General features: G+C 36.5%; 1 protein-coding gene across 11 annotated transcripts in view; it reads right to left on the bottom strand.

Annotated features, from left to right (window-relative positions):
• Positions 1-1758: 1758 nt before the first annotated feature.
• Positions 1759-27979, bottom strand: part of vldlr (very low density lipoprotein receptor) — a 51426-nt gene continuing 25205 nt past the window's right edge. For 2 of the 11 annotated variants that reach the window (XM_087269055.1, XM_087269048.1), the window contains exons 3-19: positions 27400-27522; positions 24839-24961; positions 21857-22228; positions 19193-19315; positions 18737-18859; positions 15535-15654; positions 15283-15408; positions 11415-11586; positions 10657-10875; positions 10430-10548; positions 8598-8737; positions 8189-8330; positions 7869-8018; positions 7614-7676; positions 6307-6387; positions 2780-2949; positions 1759-2672 (exon numbers count right to left, since the gene is read on the bottom strand). In XM_087269055.1, coding sequence (XP_087125181.1) covers positions 2646-2672; positions 2780-2949; positions 6307-6387; positions 7614-7676; positions 7869-8018; positions 8189-8330; positions 8598-8737; positions 10430-10548; positions 10657-10875; positions 11415-11586; positions 15283-15408; positions 15535-15654; positions 18737-18859; positions 19193-19315; positions 21857-22228; positions 24839-24961; positions 27400-27522 — 2393 coding nt within the window. In that variant the 3' untranslated portion in view covers positions 1759-2645. 11 annotated transcript variants of the gene reach the window in all.

The following is a 27979-nucleotide window of genomic DNA, read 5'->3' as shown; positions in this document are numbered from 1 at the left end:
CTTTAGAACTCTGACTCAGTGCAAGCCAACATATATATCAGTGCTTCAACATCTACATTTAATAATGTTAAAGAGGTTTAATATGTAATAATTAGATATTAAACCTTACCATTTCGTTGGAGTGCAGTGAGTGCACTATTGTGTTCTCTTGAATGGCTGCATTTAAACTTCTGTCATGTTTTGTCTGATGCAAACAACCAAATTGCTTATCACTGCAAATTTCATCATGTTGTTAGGACACAGGGTTACAATGTAACCTGCTCACCTAAATGTTTACATTCATCTATTTATATTACTTGCCAATTAATAACCTCATGTGGAACTCTGAATCTGCGTCTCATTTCGGAGTCTGCTACAATCCACCGGAGGTCACATTTTGGTTGAGAGCCTTTGACTGAATGAAATGTGCTGTTTTCCACAAAGGCAGCCCAGAGTCCTGAAATATAATTGGCTAAGGTGGCAGTGGGTGGGTTAAATGACTAAAAGAAAGACAAGACATTCTAGCGCATAATAGATGTTGTGAATTTCTGTCTGGCTCACGACACCAAAACGGCTCCGAAATTCTGAAGACGAGCCAAAAACCAGGAGGAATTTCGGGGATCTTCAAAAGTAAAATCCTTTAACAAGAACAACTCGTCAATGTGACATCATCAAAATAACTCAACTAGTGCAGCAGACACTCAGTTCAAATAAATTTTTACAGACATTGATACATGTAGGTGGGGACGGTCTAAAACAAAAGCATACAAAAAGTTGTCAGCAGGGTAAATTGCTTTTCCATCCCCGATCTCATCAGCATAAAAGTACCCATTCATGATGCATTTTAGCATGAAAACAGTGTGCAAATAATGTTCTGAAGACCAAACCTATCCGAAAAGTTGACCGGCTTGACCATTTGTTAGACAATAGACACAGTGTAGACAGTCAGGGCTCAGGAAACCAAGAGATTTTAAGGTCTGCCACACCCTAAAAACTAAAGAATATAACTTTCAGTTATATATATATATATATATATATATATATATATATATATATATATATATATATATATATATATATATATATATATATATATATATATATATATATATATATATAATTGCTAATTTGGAACTAGATTATAAAAATTTATATTCCCACACAAATAAAAAAAGAATGTTGACTTGGCATGTTTGTTAAATATCTGCGAACATTATGTCATTTATTTATTTTTTTTTTGCTTTAGAAGAGTCAAAAACTTGCATACAGCACCTTTAATTGGTTTATCGAAGATGAACTAAGCTCTCAGGGTATTGAAATGACATGAGCATAAGTAACTAATAACAGTGTTTTCACTTTTGGGCGAATTAACCCTTTCAGAAATAAAGGCAAATGTGCAGGTGCTAACACTTACTCTAACATTTAATCCACAAGAGGAAAATCTTTTACAAATCACTGAAGTGCGTCTAGACAGCAAAATTGTAGAGTGAATCCAACAGATTAAAATCTCATTTCATCATGCTTGTATTGCAGTGGCAGCACGTTATAAATATCAGTTTGCATCATGATTCTGTAAACGACACTCAAAACACAAAAAAAGTTTGGACTTGAATGAAGTCTGGGAGTTTACTAGTAGTTCTGACACTGATAGTAATTATGTGTTGAACGCACAAATGCAGTCATTCAAATTTCAGCATAGCATTATGTGTAGGCGACCTAGACTGTGAATCTCGAGTCTTTTTTTAGGAGTTAAAAAAAATGACAAAGGAATCTCTGCGGTTAACAAAGAAGCATAATTTAAACTTTAATTTTATTTTACGTTTGCAAATGTTTCCTTTTCACAATACAGAGCATTTCGTCCCCCTGTACACTGCTATAAAAGGTCACAGGAACAGCACACAAACATACAAAATAGGTTTAACAAACTCCATTTTTTTTTGTGTTTTTTTTAAATATGTCAACCTCTACCCTGGTACAGTGCCCAACCATAGCAAAATTGTCTCAGTCAAATGTATACAATCTTATTTACAGAGGAACATTTGATCAAAGTGCTTGAGGAATCCTGATTATGTTTGTTTTTTTCCAGAGAGGGATATATATACACAATGTTTTACAAACGTTGTAACAGCACTTTTCCCCATAGAGCATTTTTTTTATCCCAGCAAGACTCACGAAGCATCTCTGGGAAACAATGTTCATCATGAGAAAGAAAGAAACTTACATCTTAAAGACATGGCCATCTAAAATATGCATTTTCATTTAAATATTTCAGGCATCCACACACACTACTAGCCATCTACTCAGCGTTCTGGTTCTTGAGTTAATGCTAACATCCTTGCAAGTAGGACGTACGGCTGTTGAATCATTTTTGGGCCTTCTATGGTGTACGTGAAGTTAAAATCATAATCCCAATGGAATTCCTTGATGCTTTTGGAGCACACTCAGCCTGAGCGGGATGCATATACTTTCTTGTACCACAAATGACATCCTCTGATTGGGATTTGAGGGGGTGGGGGGGCAAAACTTGAAAATGCATTTCAGAAGGCAGCTGGTTGTGAAACCGTCGAAACGGCAGCAGTTGCCATTGGTGCCAATTGGCTACTAAATAAACCGGAGCATTGTAGGGGGGGGGGGGGGCTTGGGTTATGACAAGTCATCTTCTGTGTTTACCATTGAGATCTGCAGGAAAAGGACTGGAAAGATTAGAGGACTGAATTGTTTGCTTGGAACAGTGATTGTAGACGACTAATCTACGGTTTCATTTATCTGAAACCGCAGGTGATGAATAAGCATTACTCACAGCAGGGTACGTGTGGCCTACAGAAGCGCTGTGTCTACTGATATCGATATTGAGGTCTTCCTCTGTGGTCTTCAGATACACTGGGTTGTCGAAGTTCATGCTCTTCTTGTTTTTGATCTGCCAGTTGCGCCACATTAAGTAACCACCAGCAGCAGCCATGGCCAATAATACTGCAAGCAAGAAACAATAAAAATAATGACTCCACTCAAATTGTGAGGAACTTGTAGATTATTTTTACACATTTGTGACATGATTTTTATTTGAAAACACTGTAAATTCCTTTGACACCTCCAAATTTCTGATGTTCAATATGTAGGTACATTTACTAACAGATAACATGGTCAAAATCCCTGTTAAAACAAACCTAAAAAATTAGCGCTGCCACCCAAGTCAACGAGAAGATGCTTGGTCGACAAACTTTATTAGTCGTTTAGAGATTTATTAATAATATTATTTATTGTTTATTTATTTTTTTTAAAATGCACAAATTTTTGAAAAATTTTATATATACAAAAGGCAACAACAATTATGAAGACAGAAAAAGCAAACAAAACAAGGACAAGACAGAAAAAGGAAAAAAAAAGATTTTAAAATCATTACTACATGAGTTACTCCAGTTTTATACTTAGGTTAACAATGTTACACATGTATTTCAGCAATATGGTGATCTTGCAGACAATGACAAGGTTATACCTTTAAACTGTTATCCTTGGCATTTATTTAAAAAAAGGTTTCCATGTTGCTTCGAAGCCAGCTATGTTATCAGAAAGCTGAAATGATCTAAGATGATTTGGCAGATCCTGGATCTTCTAATCTTGATAACTGATCTCTCGCTAATTTGGCTCTTCAAACAAGTTTGCGAATCAGATTGAAATGTCTGGATGAACTGATCTGATATCTTTGCATGTGATGTGAAGGACAGATCGATCCTCGAAATCATGATCAGCAGTGCAACGATTGGCTGACGGCACAGAAGCTTAATGACATCATCTTATTAATATTCAGTTATCCATGTGAGCAAAATTATATAAAATTCGTAGTAAACGGTTTGTTAAATACGATACTCAATTACTCTCCACATTTGTTGTGAGCTGAAGGCTTTACACTGTCATGTGTTAAGAGTATTTATCAATTTATTTAGTGTTACATTTTAGAGCAGATTCTCTTTACTACAGAAGCCTATGCTTCTAGATTAATTTCTTAATCGGCGCAAGAAATTTAAATGAATTTTGCATCAAAAAAGCATGTTAATATTGGTTAAGGTGTCTGCAACTTTTGCAAGCGTCAAATCACTGGCATATTAGCTGTCAAAATGTCTGCGTAAATTATTATTCTTATTATTATTAAAAAAATAAATAAAAAAAAACAGCCGAATGTTGTGCATGTCTTTTATAATACAGTAGTTGTATGTAAGCTGGATCAACACCTTTAAATAGTACACGTTTGGTTATAAAAAAAAAATCCATATTAACAGATGGCATAATTTTTATTTATTGAGATCTATCTATCTATCTATCTATCTATCTATCTATCTATCTATCTATCTATCTATCTATCTATCTATCTATCTATCTATCTATCTATCTATCTAAAAATATTAATAATTGTTTAATTTTAAATATTAATTATTATAAATGTTTCACCAAATGTATATAATCTATAGGTTACTATCTTAAGAAAACATCAGCATTTGGTACATACTTTTTAGTATTACCTTGGCTTGAAATTGTCTGGCCAGTCATTTTCACATTAGTTATTCGGGAATATGTAGCCTAAAAAATGTTTTGATAAAAATAAATAGTTCACTGCACAGTCCCACAGTAGGCTACACTATAGATAATATTGTAACTTAATATTAATAATAATATAAATGAATATTACAATTAAGCTAAAAATGACAAACGCAGAACCCTTTTTTGCTTTCATTTTGACATTGCTAAAAAGCGCAGTTTTACAGTTGTGTTGAAAACATCCCATTATGCAGCAGCAGTCAAGTTAGAACACTTAATAAATGCTTTTTTCATTTAAAGATGATCAGCCTGTGAAGTCAAGTTTGCAGTGTTATAAATGAAATCGGTATATATGCGTGAGTAAGTGGATTTACTGCGGATCAACCGAGAAACCTCTAACGTGCGGTGCAGGTAGGCTGAATGATAATCTTTTAAAAATATGTAATTTAGGCTATACTGCTATTCGCTCATGCAAATTTAAACACCAGAAAATATATTGTAGATCTATTTTAAGAGCTAAAATACAGTTATTTCAATTTTGTTTTGACTTCTAGCTCAGGGCCCTAAAATGAAAATAACCTGAAAACAAGTTAAAATAGGTTTAATAAATAAATAAAACGATGGGTATGCTAGGCCTAGTGACCTAATGGTTTTTGATGGTTTACAAATGACAACCATAAAATATCATGGGAAAAAAAATGCACTTATGATAGCCTAAGATAAATCTTTTTTTTTAGATCTAAAATGATGAAATGATTATATAGCCTATTGAGTTGCGTGTTATCCATGCAAAAATTTAACCAATTTTCACGGTAATAACTGTGAATTTAGGTACTTTTCAGGCTACACTAATGCCTTAAAATGTAACTAAATAATTGTTTTAAATGACATTAGATTGTAACATTTAACTTTTTCCAAACACTGATGTTGGTTGGGTAATGAGCTACGTGAACGTGATGACTCGGTTATGCTGATTTCCCTATATTTATTTACGGGTTATACGAATAGTCTAACCGTGGGTCAGCTTGCATGTGTGGGCATAATTTGAAGTCTTTACCTAAAACTTAAAACATTCATAGGCCTGTTACTTGAAATAAAACGGAAATAGGGAGAATAACATATGATTTAAAGCACTCATTTGGTGCTGAAGCCAGATCCATGCGTTAATAAACGGTATCATTGCATTACCGTCATTAATAAAATCAGTAATAGCAAAAGTGCACATTACTATTACTATTAAAAAGTATATTACTGCCTTAGGTCAGTAACTTAGGCAGCAATGCAAAGTAATAATAAATATAAAAAAATAGCCAAAACGAAAAGAACACCAAAATCAGCCACCAGGTGTAGTGCCCCCTTATGGATTTAAAATGGCATCTTGGAGCCGGGCCTGCACTGCACCTTGGTCCCGATTACATTTTAAACGAGGGCTACCCTGTACAAAGATGGCAGCTCGATTGATGCAATTATTCTAGTAGAAAATAAACTACATGACATCTATGGTTGTGCAAATATAGCCTACCACGTTGAAGTACTCGCACACGCTTAAACACGTGCATGATATTGTAGTTTTCACAAAATCATGTTTTTGTAGTTGAGACCATAATGGTGTTCATTAATAAATAATTACAACTTATATTTATATATTATAAATAATTATACATTTTTGGAACCCCCCACAATTTTGCACAATCTTTTTAAATACCAATAAATAAAAATGGAATAATAATAATAATAATAATAATAAATATTGTAATGGCATACAGCATATTATAGGAGCAGAAACCATGTACTTACACACAGGTAGAATCGCCCAGGCAGCAGCAGATCCTCTGGCTGATGTATTGACCTCATGTATGGAGGTGCTTAGGTTTCCTTCTGTAGGCATACAAACAAACAAACAAACCAAAATCATTTTATGATTAATTTAATCACCATCGTGTTATGGAACATTACAAACAATAAAACAAACTAAATATAGCATATAAACTATATAAAGAGTCAGCCAAGCAACAAGATGTGAATAATAGTGGGAAATGCAATTTGGTTATGAGCGCATAAGCAGAAAAGCAGCAGCAAAAGGATGAATGGGGCTCTCTAGAATGAAAGAAAAAAAGCCAGCCATTGTATTTAGTCTTGTTATTCAGAATAATTAAGATTTTCCATTCTAAATGTATATAGTTAAAGGTTAGGGTTTAATTGTTAGACAGATTCCAGAAGATAACAGGCAGCTAGGCCTTACCAGTATGAACTGGTTCAGAGGCAACCTTCGACACTGAAGATGCTTTAAAAGAAAATCAGGTTTATAAGCACTGGAGGCTCATTTGACATATTATACATTACTATTATACCAGTACTAACTCTATAACCATAATACATGTTGTGAAACACGATATATTAGTAATAAACTTTTCCAGGAACATGCATGCTACAAGACCACTAGTCAAGGAGAAGTACAAAAACATTTGAACACCTACTTGGTAACTGTTTTGATTTAATGACCAAATTGCAGTCAAAGCCAATATTAATTAGCTAACCAACATTAATTCTTGTTTATCTGCTCTATAGTATCCTTCATTTTGCCATTTTAACAGCTTTAACAGGAGATTCTGTGCTCCTATTTGTTAGAATCACCCATGTAACAGAACTCATGAACAACAGGGGAAAATGTAAATATGCTAGATTTTCTACGATGAGGTTGTGAAGCATCACAGACATGGCAAAGGTTGTCATGCACTATGACACTACACAAGAAATGATTGAATCTTGCATTCTGATGCCCATTGTCACTTACAAACCCCCGTGACACCCTACATCAAGCATCAAAAAGAATCAGCTTCAGTTGTTGGCAGTATAATCTTTTAAAAATGCTTAAATCCATACTTAAAGAAGGAATAGCATTAGCTAACATTCCCAAAACCCAACAGAAGAGATCTTATGAATAGTTCAGTCATCACCCTTACAGCTAGCTGGACTTGTTAACCTAGCTATGTCTACAGATTTTAAATAGCAAAGCCTACTGTCTACGGCGGGAAGCAAATCAAAGCCATTGATCAATCTCCATGCGCATGCAGTTAACATCCTATCCTAGTAACTTGCTTTACCTTTTGGGTGACTGGGGCGAGTAGTTACCTGCCCTCCATCTTGAGGGGCGGCAGAAGTTGCCTCTGTCATAAAAGATCAATACAGCCAAAGCAATAAAATGGCCAATTCTTAGCCCTCTCAGGTCAATTGTGATTGTTTTTAAGGACCAAAGATGACCAACAAAAATGGATCATGAATGACAAACATGTAACAGTGCAAATGAAAGCTTGTTTAGCTTTACATTGTTTCACATTATAAAGAGATGCGTTGCGTACCTGCTCTGCAGCGCAAGCCATCTGAGGCCAGGGTTTGGCCTTCCGGACACACGCAGGTGTATTTAGGGGAATGTTTGTTAATTTGTGGAGCTGGTAGACACATGAAGGAACAGCCTCCATTCTCCATCTTTTCATTACACCAGTTAGTCCCTGAGAAGGCAAATAAAAAAGGTGGTCACTGAATTGATTGGAGGAAGAGTTCAGAAGATATCATTTCTAAACAAGGAAGAAGCATGTGAATGTCACAGAATCAGAAAAAACACAACACTAATGTCTTTTGTCGTGGTTTGTTGCTGTTTAGTGATAAATTCAGGACCCACCAGACAGCTGAATTAGCTCATGGTACACGATGATATCTTGGGGTTCATTGAGGTTGCTGGCCAGCAAAGTTACATCAGATCCTGTGAACTTGTTCGCGCCATAGATTGCCTCATTTTCACCATCTGTCCAGAACACTCGATCCTGGGATGACATAATAAAAACAGTGAGAAAATACCAGCGATTAAACATGGTATAGCAGAAATCGGTAACACTTTATTGATGGTCCATTTGAGTATTAGTAGACTGTCTGCTTAATATCTGTTGATATGCTCCTTCAACAGACATTTAACCGACTATAAGAAACTTTGCAAGTACATGTCAACTTGCACTAACCCTCATTTAAAAGTCTACTTATAATCTAAATTGCAATGTAACTAAATTTTAATGTTATTAATTTAAGTGGTGTACCTCAAAAACAGTAAGAGCAAAAGGATGTGCCAGGTAATCAGGAGACTGTAGCACCTTCCGACGGTTGTCTCCATTCAAGTCTACGCTACAAAGCATGTGCAGCTTGGAATCCACCCAGTAGAGCCTTCCCTTGATCAAATCTATAGGACAAGAGTCAAGATTAGAAGACCATTTATTATTCTGGTTGATGGCCATTGCAAGACCAATTAGCAAAAGTCAAGAGATACCACCCCGATTCTACAACAGTTGGGCAGCAGATTAGCTCAAACCATAAATATGCACTCCTGAACAGTTAGGCAATCCCAAATGGCTTCCACACTTCACTTGTGGTCTTGTAGACTTGGGGTGCTTTCACACTAGCACTTTTGGTCCGCACCCGGGTTTGTTTGATGTCAGAGAACAGTACGTTTAGCTCAGGGGTGTCAAAATCAATTCCTGGAGGGCCGCAGCCTTGCACAGTTTAGTTCCAACTCTAATTAAACACACCTGATTAAACGAATTGAGTCCTTTACGCATTGTTTGAAACCTACAGGCAAGCATGTTGGAGCAAGGTTGGAACAAAACAGTGCAGGGCTTCGGCTCTCCAGGAACTGAGTCTGACATCCCTGATTTAGCTAGTGCGAACAGGTCTTCTGAGCTCAGGTGCGCACCCACGAAAATAAAAAAAATATTTGACTGTCAACGCATCCCAAAAGACTAAAACGATATAACTAAAGAAATCTCCACTGAGCTGAGCGAAAGCGCTTGCATCATCACTGATGAGCTGTTCAGTAAGTGTGCAGGCCGTCAGGGGAGACAAGCGTGCTTCGGCCCGGTTCAAGGCAACTGTACACAGCGATTACACCCCAAGTCAGGGAGTGATTTTGTACCTTCCCTTGGCTTGTTGTTGTTGGCTTTCTCTCAAACTTTTTTCTTCTTCAACCAAGTTGTGGTAATGCTCAGATGACAAGTCAAAAAGACAAAAAGTGCTACTGCTACTTCCCACTAGTTTTTCCCTCATCTATGGTCTATTTGGACCCAAGAAATGAAGTACTTTTTACTTCTCCCCCAACCTTTGCTGGCCCGCGTATACCCATTCTAGTGGATGCTGCTCTCTCATTGGCTGTAGTTAATGGCTATTTTCAAATCAGGACACATTTCACACTGTATGATTTTAATGGAACCAAATAATTCACTGGTGTCGGCGACTCATCAGTGATTCTCTCAGATTGGGTCTTTGATAATTCACACTGTGTGACTGTTCCTCATGTAAACGAGCAGCAATTTGCCTGTGATTTCAGGCATTTGACGGCAAGTCAAAATCAGGGCTAAAATCATGCAGTCTGAACTCGGAATTAACAGAATATCCAGAAATTGCCCAAAAGTCTGAATGCTTTCACAAACCTCTAACCAATATGTATCCAACTCTACTTGTGAAGATTCAACCCCATACATGTGCCTGTAGTTCAAGCTATTTTGAAACTAAACTGCATGTAACGCCACAATCCCTACTCAAAGCAAGCAAACATACAAAAGAATTTGACCTGGATCATATCAATAACGTCTGGATAAAAACAGAAGCATATTCTTATTAAAAATATAATGTAGCCAGTCTCGCAGAGTTTAATGCAGGGATGTCCAAACTCAGTCCTGGAGGGCCGGGGTCCTGCTGAGTTTAGCTCCAACTTGCTTCAGCACACCTGCCTGAAAGCTTCTAGTATACCTAAAAAGAGCTTTATTAGCTGGTTAAGTGTGTTTAATTGGGGTTGGAACTAAAATATGTAAGACATCGGCCCTCCAGGATCAAGTTTGGACACCCCTGGTTTAACTCAAATCAAGAAAACGTCACATACCAAGAGTGATTCCATTGGGCCATTGAATGTCCGTCTCAACAAGGACCTGTCTGTCATTCCCGTTCATACCAGACTTCTCAATCTTAGCTGGCTCACCCCAGTCTGACCAATAGAGGAACCTGTATTTAAAAAGGACACAATCCAATTTAGATTTATTTATAGGCTCAATCCAGAAGCATTAAAAGCAGTGTGAATGTTTTAATGATATTCATTCCAAATCAAATTACCCTGATAGAGGGTCTACAGCAATAGAGGCTGGTTCCTTCAGGCCGCTGTTAAAAAGCACCTTCTTCTTGGTCCCATTGAAGTTGGCCACAGTTATGCTCTTACTTCCCAGGTCCGACCAATAGATGTTTTTGTAAATCCAGTCTACTGCAATCCCAACAGGCATCTGAACATCGTCAATCACTTTCTTATGACTTTCATCCTGCTTATCCAACACTGTGCTGTGGGTGAAAAAAAAAGAAGTCAAAGTGGTTGGATGAACAAAGAAATTTCTAACATTTATACACAATCTGTAAAAAGCCAACAAACATACGGTCACACTTTACAATAAGATTCATTTGTTCATGTTTGTAAATGCATTACTTAACATCAACTAACAATGAACAATATATTTACTACAGTATTTATTCATGCTATTAAACGTTAGTTAATGACAATACAGTTGTTTATTGTTAGTTCATGTTAACTCATGGTGCATTAACTAATGTTAACAAGCATGGGCTTGAATGTTAATAATGCATTAGTAAATGTTCAATTATGATTAATAAATGCTAAACAAGTGTTGTTCATGATTAGTTCATGCTAGTAAATGCATTAACTAATGAACCTTATTGTAAAGTGTTACCAAACGTACTGTAGATAGCATTGTTTCTGGATAGATGGCCATGTTTTTTTGTGCCATTTAAAAGTCTCAGCTTTCATATTTGGGGTCATTTAAATAAGTTTGCTCTAACTTTAGGGCAGAGGCAATGGCAGTTACCTAAAAATGGCCTTCTGGCCCAGGTCAGCCCAGAATATCATCTGCTGAATGAAGTCGGCATCAAGAGCTACAGTGTTCCGCAGTTGCTCCACAATCTGAGTATATTCACGGCGCTCCAGGCCAAGTTTACGGATGTCTCTTCGATTGGTGAAAATAAGACAGGGCTCTTTACCTGCAAACGTAAAAAGAGAGATCATGTCAGTGAATGCATCACTCATACAATCCTACAGATGGGAGATTTTTTTAGGACATATTTTTCCTTTTTTTTTTTTTAAAGAATCTAAACCTGAATTTATTTTGACCAACTATTTAATTTTTCAAGTACAAAAAAAAAAAAAAAAAAAAAACAAAAAAAAAAAAAAAAAAAAAGTCTTCAATCGGACAAAGAAAAAGAAGAAGAAAAAAAAAAATACGAACCTAATTTACTTTGATTTCAGATACAATTAATTCAGAAGTCTTACCAAGTCGTACCAACCCGCCAGTGATTTCATTGTTATTGTTTACCATTGAAACAATCATAGCTTAACACTGTAAAATTAATCCAAGTTAAATGTTATCATAGTATTCTTGGTAAAAGAATTTACACCATAAACAGATTTCAAAATCAGAGAGGTTGTTCCGAAAACATTTTAGAAAGTAGCTGTAAGCATCCACACTACCAAGCTTCAACCAATTTTCTTATGTAAATGCAGTCAGCACAGTATCAACCAGGTATTGCAGTAGGTCTCAATCCCAGTCCTCTTGCCCCACGACTCTGCATATTTTGCCTGTTTCTTATTTAACACACCTGACTCAGATAAGCAGCTTGTTGGAAGAGCTACACGCATGAACTGTTCTGATTGAAAGAGTCACTACACAGTCTTCACTGCTCCCTTGTGGAGTATGACAAATCTTTACTTCACTTCGGAATGTTCATTCATGAATTTGCAGCAACAAACAGACAGTACTTACTAATCTAGACGATCTCTCTGTAAATTCAAATTTCAAACTACAATGCCCTTTGAATGAAACTTATAAACTCCCTTCAAACTGGAATCATTAAGGAATATCAAGGCGAGTATCGCAGGACACTTACGGTTGAATTAGAATAAACATCTGAAGGGATAAAAGGTCCATAAGAAAACATCTGTACTAGTTAATGTTCTTTGTAAGGTGTACATTTAGGTGACTTTTTTTTTTTGCGCAAAACCTTAAAGATACTACAGAGTTCTGGAATTCCACTACATTGTTGAATGTCATTTTATGTAAATACTTTAACTCATGTCTGGCCAAATCTGAAAAGTTGATGATGAAATTTAGTTTGGCAAATCTGGGATTTAAAAATGGCGCCAACAAGGACTGCTTTACAATCAGACATGCATAACATGTTATGATTCACTTCCTTATTCAATACATGTTTGTTTGGAAAGCCCAAAACAAATCTACAGCTGCTTCTGGGAGGGAAAAAACACACACACCACATACTACTCGAATAGGTACTATATTAAGCAGTAGAAGTATGTTTAAATCCAAAAGTATTTTCTATATGGTGTAAATAAGAGCAGTATGAATGGCTATTACTCGCATGTCAGTTGCGTCGATTCTCTTCCATTCATTAATTCACTCAGAAGGCCTAAGGTTATTACGGTTATGAATATTTTTTATTTCTATATGATTTTAAAATTCTGTAAATTTCAGTTTAGTTTTAGTGTTTCATTAATGCTTTTGTTAGTTTTAGTTTAGTTATTTTGTCAGCACATTTCGATTCAGTATATTTTTATATTTTGTATCAGATTTAGTTCGAGTAATTCTAGTTTGACAGACTTGACAGGACACAGGTGTGGAAAGTTTAGTGTTTCCACAGCTTACACTGACTCTTGTTTAAACCCCTAACAATAGTTTGAACAGACAATGGGTCTCTTTCACCAAACATTTGTATGCACTTTTTTTAAATTTGGACAATTTCACAAAACATGTTTCACCAAAACTTTTATACTAATAAGTTCTTGGATTTTTCTGTAAATTTAAAATACTTATAACACACATACAGAATATTCATGCACATATACAATTAAATCTACATAGAATTAGATTTGCATTTAGAGTGAAAGAAAAGCAACAAACTAAACATTACAGGTTCAAACAACAATCAGCTGCTCTATCCTTATATAAAGATGATTATTGTTTCACACCTTATGTTTGGGGGCATGCCAACAGTAACTGCATCCTTAGTCACTCTCCGGAAACATATCTGTCCACTCTCTATCACCACAAATATAATGTTCTTTTGGCATCAAGTGTTCTGCGGGCGACTCGCATTCGCCTGCTGCGCCTTATGTTTTGACAATGCGCTTATGTGCACCTGGAGCTGGAAAAAGTAAACTCTGCAGAAATAGCACCTTAGCATAAGATACAGTGATTGCCTAGCATTATAAAAGACGCAGTGCTCTGCTCTTTAAAACAAACAAAAAAAGTCTTTATTTTATGAAAGTGAAACTGAAAGTCTTCCACATCCAACATCAAACTTTTAAAATAGTTTTTCTTTTGTTGCCCTGACAGGCTCTTCTTAATTCATATTTTGACTTCTTATTTTCTCTGGACTTGTGCCACTTTGCCGAAAGTCGAGCTGGCATAGCAGTGTATTATGCGAATTACTAATTACATGTACAAGGATGCTCACTTCGAAAAACATGTTTAACAATAAATGCAATGCGCCAGCAAATGTTGTGAATTGGGTGGAAAATTTCCATGAGATGCGTGTATAAATATGAAAAATGTACACAAATTTTAGTGAATGAGACTCAATTAACCCAAAACCACACGTTTCTGAAATACTAGGAATTCGGACCCGTTACTTGGCTCTCATACACTACCTGACAAAAGTCTTGTCACCCATCCAAGTTTTAGGAACAACAAATAATAACTTGGCTTCTAGTTAATCGTTTGGTATCAGAAGTGGCTTATTTGAAAGGCAAAGGCCTCTAGATTACACTTATTTTAGCTAAATTAAACAGGATCATGCCTTGATTTTTAATTATTTAATTAGGACAATAAGGTCTGACTTTGCTTAGACAAAAGTCTTGTCACTTAACAGAAATAATGTACAGTATAGAATATAAAGTCATGGTGCAGTGGAAAAAGATTTAATATTGTGTATGACTCCCTTGAGCTTGGAGGACTGCATCCATATATCTCAGCCATGACTCAAATAACTTAATAATAATCATCTGGAATCGTTCTTGAAGGACTCTAAGAGTTCAACTAGATTCTTTGGATTCATCTTCAATGCCACCATCTTACCCCAGACATGCTCAATAATGGTAACTTCTGGTGACTGGAGTTGCCAATCCTGGAGCACCTTGACCTCCTTTGCTTTCAGGAACTTTCATGTTGAGGCAGAAGCATGAGAAGGAGCGCTATCCTGCTGAAGAGGTTGCCCTCTCCTGTGGTTTGTAATGTAATGGGCAGCACAAATGTCTTGATACCCCAGACTGTTGATGTTTCCATCCACTCTCCCATGCCTCCATACCGAATGCAAACCCAAACCATTGAGAATTCGTTGAGAATCTTGGGTCCATGTGGGTTCCAATAGGTCTTCTGCAGTAATTGTGATGATTGGTATGCAGTTCAACAGATCATTCATGGGACAAATTTACCTTTAGACACTTTTCCAAAATGATCAACTAGAAGTCAAATTATTATTGTTGCACTTACAATTGGGATCGACGATTGTCAGGTAGTGTACTATATAGTAGGAAAGTACGCAATTTCAGATGAACTGTATATTTCTTGAAATCACCAAGCAAAATAACTAAATAATAATATTAAATTAAAAAAAAAAATTAAAAAGAAAAAAAAAATGAAAGGCTTAAATTCAAAGTGAACTTACCAACAGCTTTGCACACTCCAGTGGTGGGGTCCATCTGGTAACCATTGTGACACTCGCATTTGTATCCTCCTTTAAGATTTATACATATCTGGCTACATATCCCTGGGTTGAGGCACTCGTTGACATCTGCAGAGAAACAATCATAGTCCGAGTTCCTATTGGAGAGTACGCTCACAAAAGATCCATCATCAGATAATCAATAATATATTCATTATTTGACTACATTACAACAGCATGTGTGGTTATTCATACCACCGCAGGTCTTGCGATCGATGAGCTGGAGTCCCGGTGTGCAGTCGCATTCGAAGCCAATCGTCAAGTCTCGACAGATGTGCGAACAGCCTCCGTTATTGATCAAGCATTCATTCATATCTAGAACAAACAGTGAATGGCGGCTTTTTACACATCTGGAATATCAATGTTGTACATTTTACACACAAACTGTCGACATGCTGAGATTTACAGGGATCAATAAATCCAGATGGGGTCCACATGAGGAACATCCCACAGGGTGATGCATGGCAGTTTCCTTGAATAGGGGGTTAAAATGGGTTTTACTTTATCCCGTTTTTGAAAAAAAAAAAAACAAGAACAATTCAGGTCTATGGTCCACAAACTATGGTACTTGTGTGTGTGACTTTTGTGACAGCCAAATGTGAATGTTGAAGTGTTGTTTTTCAGGCCCAAAGCTAAAACACACAGTATTGTTGTGAATGGTGTCAAAAAACAAAGCTGAGACGTCATTTCATACCTAATCTCAGCAGTTGCTCGGTTCTACCCTCCAGCTGATCACCAGACTGCTGATGTAGCACGGCATTGAGGGAGTAATTTCCGTAAAGTAAATATTGACTTGCAGACTCATTAAAAAAAACAGTGGCCTTGCAAGCCAAACTGTGGTCTATCAAACGCAGGCAATCCTAACGTAGATAGCAAACAAATTAAGGTCAAAGGTCAGATGGATACAAATAGTTGCTGATGCCTTTTCAAATATTGGAACTAAAGACAGACTGCAAGCAAGCATACGAAGAAAAAAAAAAAAAAGTTTTAAGGTGTCACTAAAGTCATAGGCCTACAGGTTTGGGATAAGATTGACAGTTAAGATGAAAAAGGTAATAATTTTTCATTATACCCCAAAATTTTTATTTAAAATGAAAACTGGATGTTTTCCTTTTACATTTGGTTCACAATATCCATTTGGTTAGGTCCCTTTTCAAGGATGGGAAAAACAGTTTTATCATACAGAGCTCTATTTTAATCATCTAGGCGCAAAGTCTAAAGTGCAAGGCGCAAAAGCATGTCCGAAAATCCGTATTTGCTCTTTTGAGGACAGAAAAATACTTTTTGCGCCATGGCTCACAGTCTAACGCCCAATTCACATGGGGCTTTAGCCTCAACACTTGACAGAGTCTATAGTTGGGGCTGACGAGATCGTCATAGCAACGCCAATAGATCCACAATGCAGTTGGGCAACACCTGATGTCACCCATTCAAAGTGAATGGGAAGCGTTACTAATAATAATAACAAAGTGGAGTTATTTCCAAACACACATGCTATACCCCATATGGTCTAAAACCTGGCAGGTGGACAAATCTAAGATTGTTTTTATTAAAACAAATATAAATATGCATAACAAATAAAACTGCTAATAATATTTACAACATTATACAAACACAAGTTGTCATGAATAAACTAAAATGAGAAAAAAAAAAGCATCTGAGATGAAGGCAAGGAGTCAGTGGTTTTCATATTTGTAAAAAATAAATTTTGTAACATGAATCCTTTAATTCTTTTTCATTTGTAAAGAGATTTGCGCATTACTGTACATCCTGCACATTTCAAGCCATGTGTAAGTGAGGTGCACAACTAACGCGCTCTGCACTGGACTTTAGACCTGCTTTCAGCTTGTCTATTGCAAAGTCTATTTTAGACCCTTAAAATAGCAAACGTGCCAGCCTCAACACACCTCTTTTCTAGACCGAAACAGGCCACAAAGTGGCGCATACAGATTTGCTATTTAAACAACATGGCGGAAAACAGGAAAATTTTTGTTGCATTGATCTGAAAATAGCAACATGTCGGGGAAACACACCTTGCTCCTTATTGCCCCTAGTGTATGATAGGGCCCTAAGAGTCCGTTGCATCCCGCCATGGTACATTTGTCATTTACATGATGGACTTTGTAAGTGGAAAAACTGAACGCTTCACTAGGGAGAAACAGTAAAACAGACTGAAGCATAATAAACGAGCCTCCTTCATATGGGATCTAATTTTCTGCAAATGAATAAATTAACAATAATAACGAAGTGTGGTCAAAAAAAACTGTTATATGCAAACGCACCTCCTACAGGTGGCCAAATCTAAACTAGCTTTTATTAAAACAAATATAAATATGCATATAATAAAAAATACTGCTAACAACAACAAACAAATGCAAATAGTCAGTAAAATAAAAAATAAAAAATGTAAGGGATCTAATTTGTGCATTGTCCCTTTTATGGTACTTTCCTGTAAATCTATATCTTGTTTTTAGCTAGTCTAGATGTCTTTTTTGGTGCTCATAAAGATTTAGGTAGATAGTAGTCTTGGTAGTCATTAAAACGGTGATTGCTCTGTTAGTGCAGTTTCCATCCCCTATACAGATGACTCAAGTCCTAAACAGTTCCAAATTCATCACTGTTTTTAAGAGCTAAAATTATCCTGCAACAAAAATGTAAAAATATAGCAAATCACTTCCTGTACAGCATCTCATATACCAGTCCCATGGTCTGTTCACACCCCTAACATCTGGAACCATTTAACAAGCATTTAGGTCAAGCTTGCATACAGCCTGAAATAATTTACTCACAAACGTTCAGACTTAACAACCCTGCCTATCATTACACTGTGGACTAAACATACTGCAGGTTCTGCCTCCCGATGAACCCACAATTCTTCAGTCAGCATATAACAAAACAAACCAACAGTTTCACAGTAAATTATAAGGTCAAAGTTTTAAAAAATCTGTATTCACCTAAACAAACGTTATTCATTTAGAATTATGATCTGTCCTTCCAAACTGCAGTTATGTGCAGGGTGAATTGTTAGTTTTTTTTCCCCTTTGTCATCATTTAGGTGATATAGCAGTCTTTAAATTAACAAAACGAATGATGCAATTCAATAATTACAGAACTAAATATGTATATATTCTCATAAATGCTACTTTATAATTTTTTTGGATTCTGATGTAAGTTGGATGTTATGCATCAAATAACATGGAAACTACAAACAGTAATTGTGTGTTGGTGATAAGCACACATTGCACACTTCTAAGAAGTCCTTCATGTAAATTTTCCTTTGACAAGATACTTTATTCAAGCTTTCTGTACATTAGCGAAAATCTTGGACACTAAGATATACACTAAAACATCAGAAAGCTCAAGGTTTTTTGTAATGAGAACAGCTGTATATACTTACTGCACTCTTTGATGGGTTCATCACTCCAGTCGGGACAATCACGGACCTTATTACACACTTTACTCATCTCAATGCACTCTCCACTTCGACACTTGAACTGGTCAGAACTGTTACATTGAGTTACTGGAGGGAAAAAAAACAACAACAAAAACATCCAATTAGTCCATGAAACTAGTCAAGGAATAAAAAATAATAATTGTGAAGTAGTCATCAAATCTGTTGTTAACACTGTTAGGATTGCAAATAAACATTAATAAAAATACTCCCCAAATTTTGGCTGACATACCACATACCTGCAGTACTTTAATCGGTTAACATTCAATATTTGGTTCAGGTGTTAAAAAAAGTTTCTGAATCTTGCAGATTACTGGCCAGTCAACATAATCTCTTGAATTGAGGATGTCTTTTCAAAGTAAAAGCACTTAGAGAGAATAGGTTTCAGTTCAGTGGACTCACAGTTTTTGCAGTTGACTTCATCCGTTCCATCCACACAATCTCTGAATCCGTTGCACTGTCGGCTGCCATGGATACAGCTGCCGTCATCACACTTGAATTGGTCAGGTCTGCAGTTACGGGCAGCTGGAAAGGGCATGGACAAACACTTATTGAAGTAAAAACCAGAGACCACACAAAACCACCAAAAAAAGTCGGGTCAAAATAGGTAAATCCAAATCAGCAACACACACCTCAATTAATAAGAAAATAAAACCAGGAAACCAAAATAACACCAATCAAATCAACCCAATAGCAAACAAAAACTGAATTGTAGACCAAAGCAAAAAGTAAAAGAAATAAAACTAAACCAAAGACAAAATCAAAACACCAGACCAAGGGCCTGTACCATGAAGCTGGATTAGCTGGTTAGCCAGTTAGTTTGCACTAATCTTGGTTTTTATGTCAGTGGATCTCTAACTTTTCAGCCCATGACCCCCAAAATAGCAATGCCAGTGACTTGTGAATATCCCCCAAATCCTCTGAGGTGACTAATTGACCCAGGACTATTCTTTGTTCAAATTTTTCTTAATGTATGCCAGTGCTGTAAATGTGCCAAAGAGTTTAATCTGATTCCATAAAAGCAATCTGCTGCATCTGATGCTTTTGCCGTGTATTTAACATAAATGTAAATCACCCTAAGGGTTGCATTCCAATGGACAAAATAATAATATTAATAATATTAATAATAATAATAATAATAATAAAAGGCTGTAACTAAAAAACTACTACTCTTATCTTCAGTAGGTTATGGATAATAATCTGGTAATTCAAATGGTTTAAAAAAATAAAATAAATAAATAAATAAATAAAAATGTACTTGATTTTTTAGAAATCACCAAGCGACACCCGTTCAATGTCCCACGACCCCCGGGGGGTTCTGACCTACACTTTGGATTTCACTGTTTTGGGTAAGGCAGGTTAAGTTTAAATCACTCTTTGTGGCCATGGTATTATGTAGGTAGGCTGACCTGAGCTACCTTAAATGGTAAAAAAAAAAATAATAATAATAATAATAAAATAACCGCAGAACTGGGGTCCGTTCTTCATACGTGGATTACTCAGTTAGCTGGATTTGGATATTGACGATTTGACACGATCCAGGATCGTTTCGTTTTTCAAAGCTGATCCGAGAGTTGTTGTCATAGCAACAGTTCTGCTAGGTCAAACCTGATCGGGAGCAGGTTCAATTCATATAAACAGGATTAGATCGGCTCAGTTCAAGCAAAGATAATACAGAAAGTATGTTCTGAATTCTGATATTTTCTTACAGTAGTAGTTATATACACTTGGGAAAATGGTACATATTTTTAAACATATATATATATATATATATATATATATATATAAAGTTATAGTCATTAATAAAATAAATAAAGTTATACATATTAATAAAACGTATGCAATCTGCACCCTCGAAATGAAAGTACAAAGACTGCAAAGAGAAAACTTTGATATGAACTTTTTAGATCGCTTTAGTACAAATTGTGTATAATAGAAATGCATTATATGTGACTTTTTTTTTTAAGCAATAATACATTTATGCATACATAAACATGTTTTGACAGTTAATATGCCAGTGATTTGATGCTTCACAAAAGTTGCAGGCACCTTTACCAATATGAAAATGCTTTTGTAAACAACCAGTTATTCTTTACACCAATTAAAAAACGCCTACTATAATAAAGAAAATCTTTTCTAAATGTAAAACTAAATGCATTGATTTGCATTGAAATACATGATGAATACTCTTGACACATGAAAGTGTAAAGCCTGCAGCTCACAACAAATGTGGAAGGTTATTGCGTGTCATATTTAACAAGCCGTTTACTGCGAATTTGATGTAATTTTGCTCACATGGATAATTGAATATTAATCAGATGATGTCATTACGCTGCTGTGCCGTCAGCCAATCGTTGCATTGCTGATCATGATTTCGAGGATTGATAGATCTGTCCTTCACAACACACGCAGCGATCTCAGATCAGTTTATCCAGACATTCTAATCTGATTCGCGAACTTGTTTGAAGAACCAAATTAGCGAAAGATCAGTTATCAAGATTAAAAGATCCAGGATCTGCCAAATAATCTTAGATCATTTAAGTGAGGAACGAAGAACGGACCCCTGGTGCAAACTAAAACTTAACTCTCTAAACCAAAGCCAAAAAATCAAAACGGCAGAAAAAACTAAAAACAAAACACACAAAGCAAATCAATTGAAAGACTTCGAAGCAAACTAAATCCAAAAATATATAAAAAAAAAAGGAAACACCAAAACACACCTTAAAAAAAGAAATTAAACTCAAAGCAAAACCACACAAAAAAAACAAACAAAAAAAACACAAAAAACCCCAAACAAATAGCAAACGTAAACAGAAAAAAACAGCACACACAACCCCCCAAAAAATACAAACAAAACAAAATATAGCAAACGTAAACAGAAAAAACAAACAAAAAAAAAAAAACACATAACCCCCCCCCCCCACACACACAAAAACAACACAACAAAAAAGTAATTAAAAAAAAAAAAAAAAAAAAAAAGCAAAGTCAAAACAGCACCCCAGAAAAACAACAAATGTACAACCCCCCCTAACCCCCCCCAACAAAAAAAAAAAAAAGGTAACTCACAGCAGTTTTTCTCGTCGCTGCCATCCTTGCAATCTGGGTCTCCGTCGCAGCGCCACTTCCGGTGAATGCATTCGCCAGAGCCGCACTGCATCTCGCTGGGCGAACATTTGGCCGGCGGCGTCGGGTTGTGGCCGCAGCGCTCTGGGGACTCATCCGACTGATCTTGGCAGTCCACATCATCGTCACATAACCAGCTTCTAGGAATACACGTATTGTTCCCACAAGGGATTTCGCTTGGGCTGCAGGAGGAAGGAGCGCAGTCCTGTTCATCACTGCCGTCACCGCAGTCATCTTCACCATTGCAGACGAATTTACGAGAAACACAGCGGCCACTGGAACAGGTGAACTCCAGAGGGGCACATGTAATGTTACCTAACAAACATGACAAATGGGTGATTGAGGAGCTAAAATGGGCAGCCAAAAAGATCATTAAATGCTTCAGAAAGGTATTATGAACTTTAGCAAATAATTTAATGGAGATCCCTGTATAACAAGGCTCTCGGGTCGCTCTTGATGTACCTCAACCTATTTGTTATCCATGACAATGGATACCATGTTTGGGGTATGACTAGGTATCTACAGTTGTGTTGAAGAGGCGAAGTGCAAGAACCAAAGAAGGCAGGGAGCTTGACTTTTGCCTGAGGAAGTCAACACTTTGCTGAAACTATTTTGAAAAGAGCAGTATCGTAGATTAGTCAAAAAGTGGACACTTACTTGAATTAGGGCTGTAAGATATTGGAAAAATTTGATATTGCAATATTTTATTTGCCCTTATTAAGTTACGATATGAATAGTGTCACAAGATAGCTTAAATGGCTCTATTTAACAGTTTCTGGGGAGGCTAACACTATTCAGGTACAGAAATTGAACAATCACAATGCAAAAAATGCTGATCATACATTGTCTTGTTTCTATTCGAAATCTCAAATTCTTAGATCAATTAAAAATATTGTTTTGTTTTCACCTTTAGAGGAAATAAGGGGCAATAATAAGAATTCATCCTTTCTTTCCTTTCCATTCCAATGGGCAAAGTAAAATATTTTTGTTTTTGCTTTGAAATGTAGATATCTGAACTACAAACAAGACAAAAAAATAAATAAATCCTTAATTAAATACTAATTTACACCTCCAAACATAATTTTTTGTACCTAAAATATGCTTTAAAACTCTTTTGAAATGCTCAGTCACACATGAAATAATAAACTTTTATTGTAATTTGGTTAATCTTAGCAGGGGCTCTTCAAAATCACATATGCTCTGTAGTTCCTGGTCAACTACAATTCAGACTCAATATAACAGATCTTACAACGTGACTGTTGCAGATGAACATATTGCGATATTGATGCTGAAGCGATATATTGTGCAGCCCTAATTTGAATTTTATTTGAATTAATATTAGACACCTCTTTTCACTGTTACTGCCCATTCCTACATTAAAGCATTTTGTCTGGTTGCATGCCATGCGCGTGCCATGGTTTTTAGTCAACAAGGTCACATTTGTATTTGCTTATATCTAAACCCAAATGTTGCCCAGGAGTGGGGGAAAAACTCCATTATTGCGGAATATTGTGTTCCAGGCAGGTCTCGTCTAAACTGCTCTCTGACTGCAGAGTAACTAACCAACCCACAACAAATCACAGGTTCAGTTAAAAATGGTAAAGTGTGTTTGCTTCAGTGGACCACAAGTTAAAAATTAAAAAGGTTAGGGAGTAGGCATGGGGCGATAAATGGTTTCAAGGTCTAATGTGGTTTGAAAAAGTTAAGGTTTTAAAACCGCAAAAAAAAAAAAAAAAAAAGTTCTGTTATACCGTTCCCACAGTACATGTAAGATCTTAAAAAAATGTTTTTTGTTTTATTAGGACAACAGGATCTCCAGCAGAAAAGAGAACCAAAGTCAATGATTTATTTTTTTATCATGTAGCCTGACATGTTTACCGCTCCAAAATATTTTAAATGTTTCTCAAAATTGTGTTCAAAAGAGAAAAAAAAGTTTTTTTTTTTTGTTTTTTTTACCTAGGCATTTAAAACAAACTTCTTTTAGTGCAATGATCACAATACAGTGATGTCCAAGGTTGTCATACCTTTAGAATCTTATACCAGCCCATGCCTAGTTGGGAACCACTGCTCTGGATTAAACAATATTCTAGACTAAGACCCTGTACACAAAAACACTGGTATTTGAAAAAGACAATTTTCTACTTACTCTACACTGTATCGCTCTTTGTCCACACAAAAACAGAGTATTGGTGACAGAAACCGAATCTTTCTGAAAACTCTGGACTGAGTGAAGATTTTTTTAAAACTCTTAGAACATTATGGTCTTGTGGTCACTACAACTGGATTTTTTTTCTCATGTCATAAGCGTGCATGCGGTTTTCTCCTTTCCGATTGGCCACCTAGGTTGACATCAAACTTTGCAAATCGCATGTCTTAGTGGCAAACGTTTCATGTATTCTGCATTGTTTGCACCGCAGGACTCACATTGCATTGATTTGAATGCAATTTACTTGTGAAAATACTTAAATTCCCCGTATTGTGTGAACCCAGAGTTAAATTGTAATTTTAACAAATTACACCCCCCCCAAAAAAAAGACTTAACCCAATCCAAATAAACACCAAACCATTTAAATACACACAAAAAACCCAAAAATCAAAACACCAACTAACTCTCTCCATACTTTGTATTAAGTTTTATTTACCTATAAACGCTGGATTTTATAAAATATGAGGGGTGGGTCTTTCCTTCCCTGGCTACAGACCTGAAGATAAACTATTCCAACTTAACCCAAACATTGTTTACAAGTAAAAACACAAAAGGCATTACATTTCATTCATTCAAGGAATTAATTGTTTCTTCCTTAGAGTTTGACTTTGGCTCTCAATGACTCATTTCTGAAAGAATCAGTAGAAGAGGCAAGGAGAAAGGGGAATTGAAAGCGATGGTGAGAGGCGTTTCAGCTGCTGTTGTGTCTAGTGACTCACCACAATTAATCTCGTCCTCTCCGTTGTCGCAGTCTTTCTCACCGTCACACTTCCAGAAGACGGGAATGCACTGTGTGGAGCCGACACCACAACTAAATTCATTCACTCGACAGGTTCGCGTATCTGGAAGGGGAAAAGCCAGTCAGGAGTTAATAATTCACCTTAAATGCCAGATTTTACAGCTCTCCGGAAGGCGGATGAAAGTAGGCTTCAAACAATAATGCTGGATTTTAAACTGTGTTGGCCTGAAGCTGCTTTCACACGTCATATTTGGTGAAATGCTGCAAAATGAACTCTTATGTGCCTGCCATCATTAATTTATAGCACTTAACATAGGTGTAAGTCTTCACATGGAAATAACCTTTAGACTCATGTTAACAATTTGTTTGAAACATCTATCCCTTTGGCAAACCTCCAAAGCCTGCTATGGTTAAGAGACACTAGCGACACAAACGCAATGGGAAACTTAATATCAAAAGGAGGAATGATGCAATAGGTCTGTTGCGTAATGCGTGAAGCCTTTGATAATTTACTCAAAGTTGAAATGCTAGTCTTTGAGTCATTTATGAAGGTGCGTCTTGACGGAAATACTAAGTAAAAGGCCAATTAGAGATTTATAGCTACACGTGTGCAAATCCTCACTCACACAGTTGGTCTCTTTCCATTTTCTCCTCAATAACTTTCCAACAGCTGGTCAAACAAGACTTGATATAGAGAGCTGACCTGCATAACTGCACGTACACAGATATTTCAACACTGAACTGTATAGAATGTACAGCCACTGTACTTTATTAAAGCAACAGGTCACTTTCTCTTTGGACTAATGAACTTATATTAAAGAGCCCATATTATACATGAAAAAGGGTCATATTTCGGTTATATGGGTCTCCAACAACATTCTGATATGCATGCAAGGTCAACACTTTCATGGTCTTATAATCTGCATTTATTTTTACCCAATTATCCCAGCGACTCCCATATGAATCGTTCAGCGATTCATTTGTTCCCAAACCCCTCCTTAGCGCGAAGCTAATCTGTGCTGATTGGATCGATGACAGCCTGTTGCGATTGGTCAACAGCGTTCAGCGCTAGACAAATGCCCAGCGCGGTTTGTCAAGCCCCCGGCGGACGGGCCCGCGCGATAACCACATGACAGAGCTTTTCTCCGTTCTCAGCTGTAACTAAGATAATTTCTATTTGCAATTATTGCTATGGCACCTCTTGCATAAAGTGTTATATGTTCTCAGGGCTTACCTGTACTCTGCTTTGCCCAAAGATCCCATCCACAGCCAAGGGGTTGTAGTGCTCACCAGCGTGTAGCAGGCTGCCTTTGTGCCTAATAAACTGGCCTTATTTTGCACGCACCCCTGGTGTATTGTCTGCCCATTCTCACAAGTCTCAGTCTTTTCTGATCCTTTCTTTAACAAACGAATCACCCATTGCAAGCGTGTAGACTGCTGAATCAATTATTTACCCTCACACTTCCAATAATATCCAGGTAAGCACAGCGTCTTCTTGAATTATGACTTCAGGATCTGTTTGTCTTCGCAGCTGTGTTAGTGGGCGGGGCGCAGGTTTAAATTTTCCCGGGTTTGCGACCATAACAACGATGTTTCATAGTCACGTCACGCCGAAACGGCTAAAGACTCATTACCAAGATGACTCATTCTAACCACTACGAGTCTACTTTCTTCACAAACTTTCTTCTTCTTTTTTTTTAAAGCACCCCTATTATGGGGTTTTGAAAATGACCTGATATGTATAGATGTATATAGATAGATAATATATATAATGAAAAACGTATGAGCAGGCAATATCTGTTTGTCATTCAAATGTCTTCAGGACAATTGCAAAAGATCACAAATAAAAGAGGACAGATGACCACATCATCACATCAAACACCGGACTGATGTTATCAATGATGAAGCCATATTATACATATGGTGAAGCTGCTGTTGAGAACTCTTTTGCAGATGGCAAAAATGCAGCAAACCCCTTGTAAATTGCAGATATTAATCTACGGTTTCAGGGGATGGCGCAGAGGTATGAGAGTAAAATAAAATTTACTTGGTCCACAATGTAATCACTCAATATGCAAGCTGAGAAACCGCTTTAGCCTTTTTTTGTCTTTATAGTAAATAAGTTACGTCTCAGAGCACCAGACGACATGCAAATGGTCATGTTGTCAGAGCCTGATGTTTATGAAAAATTTGAAATGGGTAAAGTTAGTAAATAATGAAAATTTTCAAGTTACTAACCAAAACTAGCCCTTTAAACTAATCATCTGATTCTCTACAAAAGAACAAGGCCTTGCATAAAGAGGAGACCATATTCATGTGCTTTTATTAATGAACGTCATGTCAAATGTTCATCTAGTGCACAGGGGTAAATCTAAATATACCTCACAGTTGAGATAAGACTCACACTGAGGAAGTTAAAAATAAACTCAAGGTTTTATGATCCAGCTTTGAAAGTAACAGGGGGAAATGCAGTTCATGCAGCGTTCACAAATCAAAAGAAGGCAACACTGCTGAATAAAAATTAATTAAAATCTGACTTACGGCACATTTCAATGCTTTCGTCTGAGCCGTCCTCGCAGTCAGGTTCCCCGTCACATTGCCATCTTTTGGGGATGCATTGTCCACTGCGACAGACAAAGTCCACCTCGGCACAGGTTTTCCTTACTGAAATGGTCAAGAAACAGAACAGTTAAACCGATGTTCACTATACATTAGCCCTAGGTATCCAAGCAAAGATTTAGAAATGCTGCCGTTTAGCAGCTGGAATCGCAAATCTTAGGTTTTGGCACACAGTTTGATCCCTTAAGTAGCAAATAACACAATGTGGAACCACTTAGGGAATTATTTACATAGACTGTAGGCTGCTTGGAATAGTTGGACAGAGTGGTCCTTGTATGGTGGTATGCTGGTGAAATTCTTGTTTTAGTTAAATTAAATAGCATGGTGGACATTTACTTTATGCTGATGAATTCCTCGCTTTTGTAAAAAATAAAAAAATAAATAAAATTTAATATAGTATGAATAAAAAATAAATATATAAAAAAATAAAAAACACTTAATAAAAAAAAATTTAAATGGACAAATGAAATAGCATGGTGGATGTTTACCAAACACTGACAAA

This window comes from Danio rerio, chromosome 10 (assembly GCF_052040795.2).
Source record: "Danio rerio strain M-AB ecotype USA chromosome 10, GRCz13ab, whole genome shotgun sequence".
Lineage (NCBI taxonomy): Eukaryota > Metazoa > Chordata > Actinopteri > Cypriniformes > Danionidae > Danio > Danio rerio.
The sequence above is the reverse complement of the archived record's forward strand: the minus strand, read 5'-3'. Positions and strand labels throughout refer to the sequence as shown.